General features: G+C 40.4%; 1 protein-coding gene and 1 non-coding gene across 2 annotated transcripts in view; both read right to left on the bottom strand.

The window, feature by feature from the left end:
• Ush2a (usherin) overlaps window positions 1-13082 on the bottom strand; it is a 689504-nt gene that overhangs the window by 199559 nt on the left and 476863 nt on the right. Inside the window, 1 exon segment of the mRNA XM_031338301.1 lies at window positions 9319-9431. Coding sequence (XP_031194161.1) covers window positions 9319-9431 — 113 coding nt within the window.
• LOC116072010 lies at window positions 8592-8698 on the bottom strand. The gene has a single exon (XR_004111278.1). It is a non-coding gene; the product is annotated as a U6 spliceosomal RNA (small nuclear RNA).

Genomic DNA, 13082 nt, shown 5'->3' with positions numbered 1-13082 from the left:
AGTGTGTGTCAGAAAATGTCCTCCCTGGTTTCCCTTAACCTACACATGAAACCCAAGGGCAGTCCCAGCGTGAGACAGAGAGCCGTGAACATGAAGGCTGAAAGACCGGCAAGCTTTGTCGACCATTCTGGCTGATGAAGACTGCAGAGAGAAACATCTGTGCAGGACAAAGGGTGGGGCAAACCCTCATCCTGTTTTGTTCCCTCGTTTTCATCCATGACCCTGCTGAAAGGATGGATCTTGTCAAGGGGGAAGCGCCATGGCTGCTGTGGCCGAAGCAGAATCAGAAAGGCCAAGGACAGATCCCTTTTCTATTCCGAGGAACGGGGAAAAAGAACCCCTGTGGCCCAGAGCGTGAATTCAAGGAGGGGGACATTCGATGATTCCTGTCTGCTTTCTCCTCATTCCCTCCAATGAGGCATCAGTTGTTCAAAGGGTGAGGAAGCCAGATGGCGGAAGCTCCAGAGAAAATAACATTTCAGCCAAAGGTCCGGGAAAGGAAGAGCAAGAAAGACTTGGGAAGTGATAGAAGACTCGCGTGTTACACGCTCAGAGTCAACCCCGACTGGCACGTTCCTGATTGTGTCACGTACCCGTGAGAACATGCTTCGTCGCCTGGAACCTTTCTACAGGGGCCCAGCCAAGCCTGAGGGAGTCACGGGGAAGGGTGTTCATGGGCCAGAGGGAAAGAAACACCACAAGCCTTGAGGAAAACGAGCTGGGTGCTAAGGTACTGACGGAGAAGCTGAAAATGTTTAGCCTAAACTTAGCCAATTGTCGGCCACAGGTGAAAGAAAATGAATTCGGGCCGGGCGGTGGTGGCGTATGCCTTTAATCCCAGCACTTGGGAGGCAGAGGCAGGCGGATTTCTGAGTTCGAGACCAGCCTGGTCTACAGAGTGAGTTCCAGGACAGCCAAGGCTACACAGAGAAACCCTGTCTGGAAAAAAAAAAAAAAAGAAAGAAAGAAAGAAAGAAAAGAAAAGAAACGAATTCGTCTTTAGAGGCTGCGAACAAAGTTATGATTTCAGGAAATGATCTGGATCTCATCATTCTAAATGATACTAACGACATCTGGGATGGTTATATGAACATCAGGTACTATAGGGATAAAAACAAGGAAATTGTGAGGGCTATAAAAGGTTAACCACAAAAACAAACAAACAAACAAACAAAAATAAAATGAGAAAAGGGTCAGTTTACCATGTCAATAAAGCACAGTGGGCCTGTATGTAACTTGGTAACAACTCATCAAATGCATAAGGTAAAACCGATGTACCTATCGTCACAATAAACGTCTCTCACCTCAAACAGTAGAAGTGGTAGTTTCTGTTTGTTTGTTGTTTGTTTGTTTTAGAGCCAAATGTGAATGGCCATAGCCTGAGAACACACGGGTTACCCAGAATTCCCTGTTCTAATGTGCCAGTGGGTTTTAATCATTTAGTAGCCTTATAGAAAGGGCAGTATAAGATATGGTTCCTTCCAGGGATGTCCCTCACACATCCAAAATAGCAATAGAAAAAACACAGTTATCTGTAGAGACATCAAAGCTCCTCTGACAATAATTGACAGAGCAACACAGCAGTTAATTTTTTAGATAATGCAAAGTCACCGTGACTCAGCCCCCTCTATCCAGCATTTATAAAGCACACCAATCCAAGAGGCACACTCACTCCCTTCAAGTGCAGCTGGTTGCCTTTAATAATGAAGATAGATTGTATCTGTGCCTGAGACAATCCTTAACTCATGGAAGAGAACTGAAAAAAATCACAAACCAGTGTCCCTAGAACACACAAGAATTAAATTAAAAATCTGTATAAAGTATCTGAAAAAAAAAACCCTTTGACGTGTTTGTGAATTAACGTATCTCCTTGTGAACAATCTTTAGGGCAGTGAGGTCCAACCATAAGTAAAAAGTATTTTGAACAAACGAGAGTCTCGTCTTACAGTGTACTCTGCCTAAATCAGAGGAAAACACAAAGCAACGGCCTCTTTACTTCTCATACAAATGAAGCGAACTGCTCTCTGAGGAAACAGATAGAAAAGCAAGAAGGAAGCGAAAAACAGTCAAGAGCGGAACTCTCTGGAGTAGCAAACAGAAAAGAATACTTCAGAAAACCAATAAAGATTCTTTCTTTCCCACTCTATAGACTGCCTAGGTGCTTGGCTGATGGTGCCCTTTGTAAACCGGATGGGCTGTAGTTTCAAAAGATCCTGTCTATCAGGTGTTGGTCTAAATGCCTTTGCTGGAGGGGTCCTGTTCAGAAAATCCTTGCCTGCCAGTGAGTTTAAGTGTATTCCCCACTGTCTCCTTCTATCAGATGTCTTCTCCTATACCTGCTCACATATGTATCGTCAGGTCCTAGGTTGAAGATGTGGCTCCATTCAGAGCTGAGTTTTGTACAGGGTGAGAGCTACAGATCTACTTCCCTTCTTCAACATGTAGCTCTCTCCAGCTGGAATAGCACCATTTGTTGAAGATGTCATCTTTTCTCCAGTTTGTAATTTTGACCTCTTTGTCAAAAAGTCAGCTGGCAATAAGTTCATGTCCTTATGTGTGGTTCATCAATTCTATTTCTTCAGCGCATGTGTCTGTGTTTAAACCAAATACCATGCCTTTCTTCTTTTCATTAAGGTGGCTCTCTAGGATAACTTGAAATCTGGGATGTAGATAGTTCCAGATGTCTTTTTCCTTTAGTTGTTCAAGATTGTTTGGGCTATCCTTGTTTTTGTTTTTGTTTTTTTTTCCAAAAAGAAATTTAAGACCATCCTTTCAAAGTCTGTGCAGAATTGTGTTGGAATTTTTGATAGGAATGGTGTTGAATCAGTAAGATTGCCTCCAGTAGGCACCCTATAAAGACACCACACAGTGTAGCAGGAGACTGTGGTCAGCACAGACGACCACAATTTGTCAAGCTGCTGAGAAGAGATCAGGAAGTACTCAGTTCTAAATGAAACATCTGTATCCCCTGCACCCCTCTTTCAAGGCTCAGGGACCGTTGTAGAAGAGAGACTGCAATGATCTTAAGAGTCAGAGGCAGTGGATGACTAAAGAAAACAGTGTTTTCCAGACACCACAGGGTGGTTATACAGAAAACAAACAAACAAACAAAAAACCAAAAGAAACAAAACAAAACAAACCCCACCACCACCACCACCACCACCACCACCACCACCAAAAGCCCTTCACAGTGGTTGTGCCAGCCTGCATGAGACCCATGTGAGCTCAAGCCACATAAATTCCCAGCATGGAGAAGGAAGCTTGAAGTCCCACCTTTATGTGAGGAACTATTGGCAAAAGACAGTTTTGAGGAGAGGGGGCCGGGTAGAGGTAGTTTTTTTAAAGGGTGTACCCTCGAATAGTTACCAGTGTTCTAGTAGACAGTCAGACTACTGACTACATTGTCACAGCAGAGCCTAGGCACAGAGTTGGGTGGGTGGTGAAGTACGTGAGTCTGGGAAGAGCTTGGGGAGGAGGTTGAACATGATAAAAACCACATTGTATAAAACTATCAAAGAAATAATATAAAACCAGAAAACATCAATAAAACCAAGACCATGTAAATTAGAAGACTCTACCATAGAAGGAAGTAAACCAACATATACATTGTAAACAGACTTCTGCTCTTAAAGCTGACAAATTGTGTTGACCAACTCTCTGCCCAACCAAGTTAAAAGAGAAAGCTTCAGTGGAAAAGAAACAGCTAGGAAAATTACAAATAACTACAAAAATTGCATTCCAAGTTAAAGCTTTTTCTTCCAAGAAAAAACTCGAGGCAAGAGTGGGTTTCATTGGTGATGTCCACCAACGTTTAAGAAGTATAGAACAACGTCGTAGGGAATTTCTCTACAAAATAGAGGAAGAAGTAGCCCTCAAGCCATTGTATAGGGATAGAATCAGCAAGGCAGTCAGACCAGCTATAGGGCATTGTCAGAGGAGAAGGCGGGAGGGAGCAGTTCTATGAGAGGCGGGAGCATCTGCAGACCGGAGCAAGCAGAACTCAGCAGCGTGGAAAACGCATCCCATTCATGGAGGTCTTGGCTGGGGTAAGCGGACTGCTTAATGTCTTCTCAATTAGCACATAATTAATCACCCCAAAATGGAAAATGTGGGTAAATATGTGACATGATTTTATACGTATTTATAACAATAAATAACTCTCAGAAAGTGAGTGCCAAAAGATAATTTTCCCACCGATAAAAGGTTTCTCTCTAAGTTTCATAGGTGACAAACAACATCCTTAATGGTAAAGGGCTGAAACCTTTGTTTTGCAGATCCATGTAGAACTCAGGGATCTATGCACCATGCTCAGGGCTCATAGTGAATGTAGGAAGGTTGCTGAACACAGTTTTATTATATCAAAATCAATGGTGTTTCTACATGCCAATAACAAACAATTAAATTTTAATTTGCTTAAAGGAACATTAATAATGCCACTCCTAAAAGGAAACAATTAGGCACAAATCTAATAAAACACCTTCACTACTGTGTACTGAGCTCTATCAAATTTGATGAGATGGATGTATCAAATACATAAGCAATTTGCTTGCCTAACACTTGAAAGATTAGATACTATTGAGATACAAATTTTCTTTCAATTGACTCACAAACTTAATGTAGTCCTAATTAAAACCATGGAGATTTTTGCAGATATTAGAAACTGTTTCCAAAATCTCTTTGGAAAAACAGAATTAAAAGAAAAAGCTAAAACAAGCTTTCAGAAGCTCAAACAGAAGGGTCAGGCTGTTTGCTTTCATAGCTCATATGAATTTGTAACAGTCAGCATGGGGAAGCATGATGCTGGTGATCTGATAGACACTGATAAATTCAATAGAAGATTCAAAAGTGCTCTCTTGAATGTGTTCATATTCACTTTTCACAGCATCCTAAAATATTCACCAGAAAAAAAAATACTCACTGTAACAAGTTGTGTTGCAGCAACAAAATACTTAAATGAAAACAACAGAAAATAAAAATAATACTAACCTTGTCCCACACACCAGTTTCAAGTACAGATGTAAATTCAAAATATAAACAGAAAACTGTTTTCGGAGGAGAAAGATAGTAGGAATATAATTTGTATTTTTGGAGTTTTGGGTTTTCCTTTGACTCAGGAGCTCATACAATCCAAAATGCTCTTGAACTTCCTGTACAGCAGAAAACCTCCCAAGCTCCCATACAGCAGAGTTCTGTGTTAACACCAGGTGTAGAAGCCAGACAAAGACGAAAATGCAAAGCCAATGCCCCTGATATTTAAGTATTTTGTTTCATAAAAACTACTATTAAGTGACTTGAGAAGATGCCTCACTGTGGCCTGGCATGGTGGCCCATACCTGTAATTCTAGCACTTGGTAGACTGTGGCAGGAGGATGAGAAGTTCAAGGTCTCCCTGGGTGTGGTGGTTTGAATAGACATGGCTCCTATAGGCTCTTATATTTGACCGCTTGATCATCAGGGAGTGGTATACTTGACAGGGGTTAGGAGACGTGGCTGGTTGGAGAAAGTGTGTCACTGGAGGTGAGCTTTGGGGTTTCAAATGCCAAGCTAGGCTCAGCGTCTCTCTTTTTTCTTGCTGTCTAGATGTGGAACCACAGCTATCTCCCCAGCATCATGTCTGCCTGTCTGCTGTCATGCTGACGACCATAATAGACTCACCCTCTGAAACTCTAAGTCAGCCTCAATGAAATACTTTTCTTTGTGATAATTGGCATGGCCATGATGTCTCCTCATAGCAATAGAACAGCGACTAAGACACTATGCTGCACACAGCGAGTGTGAAAGCCAAGTTGGGGACTGTAAGACTATATGAAACCTTGGTCTTAGAACAGAACACCCCCATCTTTCCCAAACTCTAAGACAAGCCAGAGACTGGAGAAAACATTTGTTGCAAGATACTAGACAGAAATAATTTCCAAATATATATGTATATAACTATATGAAAACCTTGACAAATCTAATAAGAAAATAATGAATCCAATTAAACTAGCAATAGATTTGCAAGGATTTCCTTCAGTTAGGTAATTGACAAATAATGTAAGAAAAGATAACTGGCCTCATCAAACATTAGGGAAATGTGAAGTAGAATTATAGCAATACATCACCTTCATACCTACTAAGATAGTGGCAAATGAGGAGAGAAGGGTCCCATATACCAGTAATTTCTATTAAAAATATGAGACCTTCCACCCCAAAAGCCCTACATATTGGTCGAGAGTAGAAGATGCTGAGAATACTTTGTGAAAGCTTTTGCCAGGCCACGTGACCCAGCAGCCCGTGGTGACTCAGCAGCCCGTGGTGACCCAGTGGCCGTGTGACTTGGCAGCCATGTGACCCAGCAGCCCGTGGTGACCCAGCAGCCCATGGTGACCCAGCGGCCATGTGATCTGGCAGACCGTGGTGACCCAGCGGCCACGTGACCCAGCAGCCATGTGACCTGGCAGCCCATGACTCTGGTTACTTTTTCTCCTTAGTGATGGACAGGCCGTTCCCAGTTGTATGCCTCAGCGCATCCAAACTTTCCCAGCTTCCCCTTTTCTGTTCTTACTGCATTTTCGGAAACAGCATCTCAGAGTTTCTTCCGAAGTTTCACCAGAGCGCTCATTCTTCCAACACCCACAATGTCCCTTCTTCTACCATCAATGACTCCTTTTGTTTTTCTGGCATCCTGTTTTTATGTCTCCTTAACAGAGGCTTTCCCCTTCTTTTAGATTGTGTGTTTTCTGCTCATACACTGTTTTGTGTTTATCAAGTAATTTTCTGTGTTTATCTTGGCCCTTTTATCCAACTTGAAGAGTGATGTAAAGCTGGCTTGGAGCTTCAGAAATTTCATGGGTGACTGGTCAGTATAACATTCTTTTCCATTGGATACCTGATACAAACCATTATTTATATTTTTCAGAAGGTCCCATATTCTATTATATGGAAGTATTTTATAGTATGTGATTTATTGTTGTCCTGATAAAAATTAGCACTTTCTTAGAAGCAGACATTTCTGACCGACTACTTGGCCTAGAGAACGGAGCCAGATTCTGTGTTCACACTGTTGTCTCCATCTTTGATTTTACCTGTCTGCATCATCTCTGCTACTCTGTGCCTGGTACCCACAGTTCTTAATATATACTGCTAAGTTTCCCTAGCAGATAACTGACTAATCTCCTGATAGGTGGACTGGACCACAAGAGAGAAGAGAAACACTTGGATAGATCTGCAGGGGGAGGGACCTTGGGTACTAGTCACTTTGTATTGTAGATTTCCAGCCAGGTCCATCTTTAACCTTTACTTTGCCTATCCACCCCTCCTTGGTGTCTGCTGCATCTCTATTCCCAGATTTTCTTCAGAAAATAAACTTGTTTCATATCATTCTCTCTATCTCCAGTATAATACAACTTTACTAACCACTGTAAACAATTTGGTTCTTCTATATAATTTTTGCTTCCAAAACTGTGTTCAAAACTGACTTGTGCAGGTGCCTCCTCTCCCACTTTGTACATTCTCGTGGTGCCATGTTCACTTGAACGGTCTTGCACCATCAACTTCTTACATTGGGAAGATGCAGTCTTGAGTTCCAGCCACTGTCTCCCTGTTGTTATCTGCAGTGATCCCCATGAAGGAAGAAAATAAAATCATGTTGCCCCAGACATATTCTTTTAATTTCTCGTAAAGCTTAGAGACAACTTTTTGATGGGCGTAAATATATAGTTTGTGGCACAGTTCTTTGCCATTCAGAAAGTGTGATTTATAAAGATGCCAGGAGACAAGTACAACACAACACCATTTCCAGAGCTGTAGTTATTTTCAGACTTTAAGAATGGATTCAGTGTCCTATCGCCCAAGATTCCTTCTATCCCTCACAATCCTCACCAGAGCATGAGATTTCCTGCTTTATGGATGTCTTGCATATTGTCAGTATTGACAGTATTTTCACATATTTAGCAAATATTTATTTAGTTTCCCACTCCAGCTATAAGATGAAACTTTGCAAATTTAAAGTTGCATCTTTCCTTTGGAATTGTTTTTGTTTCCTGTTTTATTAGAACCACAGATAAGTTTGATTAGACAATAAATAGAAATCGCTAATGGCCAATTGACTTGCTACCCAGCAAGCACCTAGTCCTGGTGAACATGGCAAACATCAACAGGAAGGATAGTGTTAATTAGAATTAATTAGATGGGAATGTACAGGTTGTTTTTCTTTAAACACACTTAAGGAGACAAGGTACAATTATAACACGAGTAGCTAATGTCCAGCTACTTATGTTTGTTAATTGTTATAATTATGATTTGCTAAATTTAATATACCCATTCTTGTACTGATGGGAAAAAATAAAAAATAAAAAATAAAACAAAAAACTAGAGACATCCGTCTGTTTTGGCTGAACCTATCATATTGGAAACACACAGTGGTGGACAGGGTCAGTCTACATGTATTTAGGTGAATGGTGATTGTCTCATGAGGGTCAAGCAGGACAAGGGACTGCACACATTTTCTTCTTCAGCCTCACAGAGCACAGAGGGATCAGCAATAACAACCCCACTTCTATACTTGAAAAGGACATTAAAATTATTGCTGTTAAGTGGAATTATTATTATTATTATTATTATTATTATTATTATTATTATGTGTCATCCTTGTGCAGAGGCCATGCTAATACTCTCTGTATCATTATAATTTTAATGTACGTGCTGCCAAAATAAGCACTTACTACTATTCTTTAGTTTGCTTGTTGAGACAGGGTCTGACTGCATATCCCTGGCTCTCGTGGAACTTGCTTTGTAGACCAGGCTGGACTCGAATTCATAAAGCCATATCTCCAGTCCGAACTCCGAATTATTAAAGAATTCCCTTTCAATCTCTGGTAATTTCTTAGCAAGGAAAGACTAAAAAGAATCTGATAAAATTGTTAACAGCTATCTACTACTATTTGATCTACATTTTCAGCAGTAATACTATTTGATCTACATTTTCATCTTTAGGGTAATTTGAAATATATAAGTCAAATATTTTCCAAGAGATTTTAGTCATAAGTGTTAATTCTAATTAAAATTATATTTTGTATCAACAGAATTCATTAAAAGGGCACATTCAAATAGAGAGGATCTCTTATATCCATTAATAGATGACTAAGCAAGGGATATGAGATCAAGAAAACAGCTTTCAATGTTCTGATAGATTACTTGAGAAATATAAGAAATTTGATGTGCACCCATATTTACAGCAATTTTTAAGTGAGATTTTCATGGCCAACCTGGTTTCTTTGATATTTGCTTCCATTTCTTATGATCAAAGTTGTTTAGATTGACTGATAAAAAGCTAGGTACCTTGAAGTAATATCACGGATTATAGGTATTGAGATGTTACTTGGAGTATCTTCCTCCGTGCTGACCTGGGTTCCGTTGCTCTTTACGCAGGCGTCTTTTGTACAGACTTCCACCTGCAAAGATTAGTTTGGAAAAGTATAAATATAATCATCCTCAAAACAGAACAGTAACACTCTGTATCTACCTCCCCCCTCTTCAAATGAATCTCTTCAAGCCTTCTATAACCTCATGAGGCTTAGTAAACGTTCTGGTTTTTTTTTTTTTTTTTTTTTTTTTTTTAATGTGAATCGAGTCCAGTGGCATGAGCTCGGAATGGAATACAGGATTGGGCTCGAGACAATAGATTTACTGATTAGCATGGTGATGTTCGGTCTCTGGTTCTAACCACTTATGAGGACAAGGGCTTATTAATCTATTCAGACCAGTCAGGGAATGGGAGATGCTCAGGTGGTGATTCCCAAGCCTAATAGGTCGCCCCTGCACAGTGCTCTCAGTGCTCTCCAGATCTATAACCACGTGGTATAATGATGATATCTCCTGGAAGTCTTGACACCTTACAACAAATTGCCTAAATGCTAATATCTAATGGGAGAAAAATGAAGCCCAGGGAAACCTCCCAATGGGCCGAGCTATTTTATATCCATTTGTTCCAGTTGCAATAGCACTGTCCCCTTAATCATGGCAGAAAACCATCACTCACCCCTTAAATTCTGCCACCTAGTTAGAATAAAAAAAACTGAGAGGGTGGAAGAATTTAGGATTGGAAATGGGGCCCATCAAATATCAGTAACCCAAAAGGAGCATATCCAGTAGCTGGGAGGAGGAACGAGTGGGCCCAGGGGGGAGCTGGTGGAGTAGCCACCACACACAGCATTGTTCTACTCTCAATTAAGAGATAAAGGAAACAGTATTTCTTTTAAAAATATTTATTTACTGTTAAAACTGTGTATGTCTGAGTGTATGTATGTGCAACATGTGTTCGCAGACTCCCAGGGAGGACAGAAGCGGGTGGCAGATCCCTTGGAAGTTGAGTTCTGGGTGGTTGGAAGACACCTCATGTGGGAGTTAGGACTGGAGTCTGAGCCTTCCAGAGCACCCAGTGCTCTTAACCACAGAGCCATCTCTCTAGCCCTGAACTGTACTTTTTCTCATACTAATGGACATTCAATGTCTCACATACAGAGGTAAAAGAATGCTGTGTACTGATGGTTCTTAAATTCTGGGGCTGCAGTTTTAAGTCAACCCATCTTCAGTTCTTTACAGCAGAGCTTGGCTGGTGAGATTCACACTGTTATTTAGTAGATATCATTTGGTTCCCAGCAGTGCTGTATCTAAACAGGAACTGGGCATGTATTTACTACAGTGTATCAGTGGTGTTATGTACAGCTACAATATTGCCTTTTGTAGTAAGAGTTCACTGACTTAAACATTCGCAAGATCCTCCACTATGATTAAATACAAGTAAGGAATAACTTTTTAAAGTAGACTGTCTTAAAATACAATGACACTAATTTTATGCACTCTAGAAGACTCTGGCACACAATGAGATTTACCTAAGCAACTCAGTGAAATTCATTTTACTCAACGTATTTCTGACTGGTTCTTGACCCAGTAGTTTTTAAAAGTCTTCTGGACATAAAATGATTGTTCGGGTTTCTAGGGTGGGATATGCATTTCAACGCGTATTTACATGTTCCATGTTTAACACGTGCAGTGAGGCAATCAGGATTGAGATAGGAGCTGTCTCCTTGCTTCTTCATGTTTTGAGCTTGAGTCCTCCCTTCCAGCTGGTGATAAGATGGGATACTGTGGAATTAGCACCCCACTGTGCTCAACAGCAGGGGCACTGGCCCAGCTGTCTATCAGAAGGCAGAGAAATCAGGAAACCCAAACAGCAGACAGTTGTCTGGTATTTGTTCAGGCTTTACTACATCCTACCACTTTCTCCACTAAATATTCCACATAATTTCACTCTAACTAATGAAACATTACCAGTCTCTGCCTTGAGCATACTTCTAGTACCATATGCTGTATAATGTGAATGAAATATAAACGTGAGGGTTTACCACATTTATTGGAAATGGTCTTAAAACTCAAGTTTTAAAATTGAAGATATAATCCCCTTTCAAAAGGGTGACATGAATTAATTTATTCAACAAGACATCTGGATATTTGGCCAGCTTTAAATCAATTGCTATCTTGTGGAAGAGCTTCACCTAGGGAAGTTTCATTCTAAATATCGGGCATAGCTGTTCAATGCCGATTTAAATGATCTTTAACATCATAAAAAGTCACTAAAATTTAACATTCATCTATACAGCCACACATATGCATGCCAAGTATGATAACCCTAGACAACGACTCTCACAACACAGAGACTAAGGAAAACATTCAGATATATTGGCTTCAGCTTTGGCCTTCTGTCTCTGTTTCAGTGACACGAGTCTGGTGAAAAGATGCTTTCTTCTGGTCACAACTGACCTACCTCAGCAGTGTGAGGAAAGTTTCCACTTTACTAAAGGGGGCATGGCCTGTGAATTTCTATGACAGCCCTTATTCTACAGGCCAATGTTGAGTGACATGTGTGCACCACAGCCCGGATGTTCTCATCACTGCTCAGCTTGATATCTAAATATTTTAATAAATACATTAATTAATTAATTTTGGTGTGAGTGTGACTTTGTGTGTATGTGTGTGTGTACATGTGTAGAACAGAAGATGGTATCCAGATTTCTTAGCGCTGGAGTTGGAGAATATTCCAGGACACACGGATTATCACGTGGGTGCTAGGATCTCACAGTAGCACAGCAAGAGTTCTTGATTCTTGCACCACATTTCCAGCTCAAGGCATTCAGGTTATACAAGGCAGTTGACCGTACTTCCTTCTCAGAGCTCAGCTCTGTCCTACAACGGGAACCCAACGAAGACCTCCCAGTACAGCATCTGTAGCCTTCCATGCTCTTTGTTCACTAAGATGTCGTTTCGTGGGTTTAGGAATTGACCCATATGTGGGCTCCTTGTACGTGTGGACTCTTTCTAAGGAGTGTGACTGCAAACATCAGTCAGTGTTGATGTAATACAATATAATGTAATGCACATAGCTTGTTGGGAATCAGAGTACAAAGAAAAAAAAAACAATTCATGAAGGTTTTGTTTTGTGTGTGTGTCTGTTGTTTCTTTTGGTTGCTTATGAAGGCAAGCCTGTTGTTCCAGGACAGATGGCTGGGGGACTGTAGCCAAATTTTAATTAATTAATTCTGGACTATATACACATACATGCACACATACACCCACAGATGCCCTCACACTCTCACACATGCACACATACTCAACACATGCACACACACGAAAAGTAATGAATTAATTAGTTAATTAATTAATTAAAATACTGTAGACATGCTTTGCTCCTAGACATGGAAAAAAACCGACATGTGACACGGACAGACACAGCACCAGTGACAAAATGTTTCTGGGGTCAAATAAAATTCCTACATTTAATGCCTTTTTGAAATTATTCATGAGCTGCTCATGAATTTTAGAAGTTGCATAGATTATTTAAAAATTTACTAAATTGCAGCCTTTTTTTTTTTTTTTTTTTTTTTTTTTTATGAATGCCAAGCTCCTGAAATCTTTCTGTCACTTGTTTCTTCCCTTGGCCTTGTCATCTATCTCCCGTATCTGACATTCAGAAGATTCTCGGTTCCTCCGGGGTAACTTTGTATCTCATACACTTTAGACTCCGTTGTTTCTCCTGCTTTAGACTC

This window comes from Mastomys coucha, unplaced genomic scaffold (genome assembly GCF_008632895.1).
Source record: "Mastomys coucha isolate ucsf_1 unplaced genomic scaffold, UCSF_Mcou_1 pScaffold1, whole genome shotgun sequence".
Taxonomy (NCBI): Eukaryota; Metazoa; Chordata; class Mammalia; order Rodentia; family Muridae; genus Mastomys; species Mastomys coucha.
The sequence above is the reverse complement of the archived record's forward strand: the minus strand, read 5'-3'. Positions and strand labels throughout refer to the sequence as shown.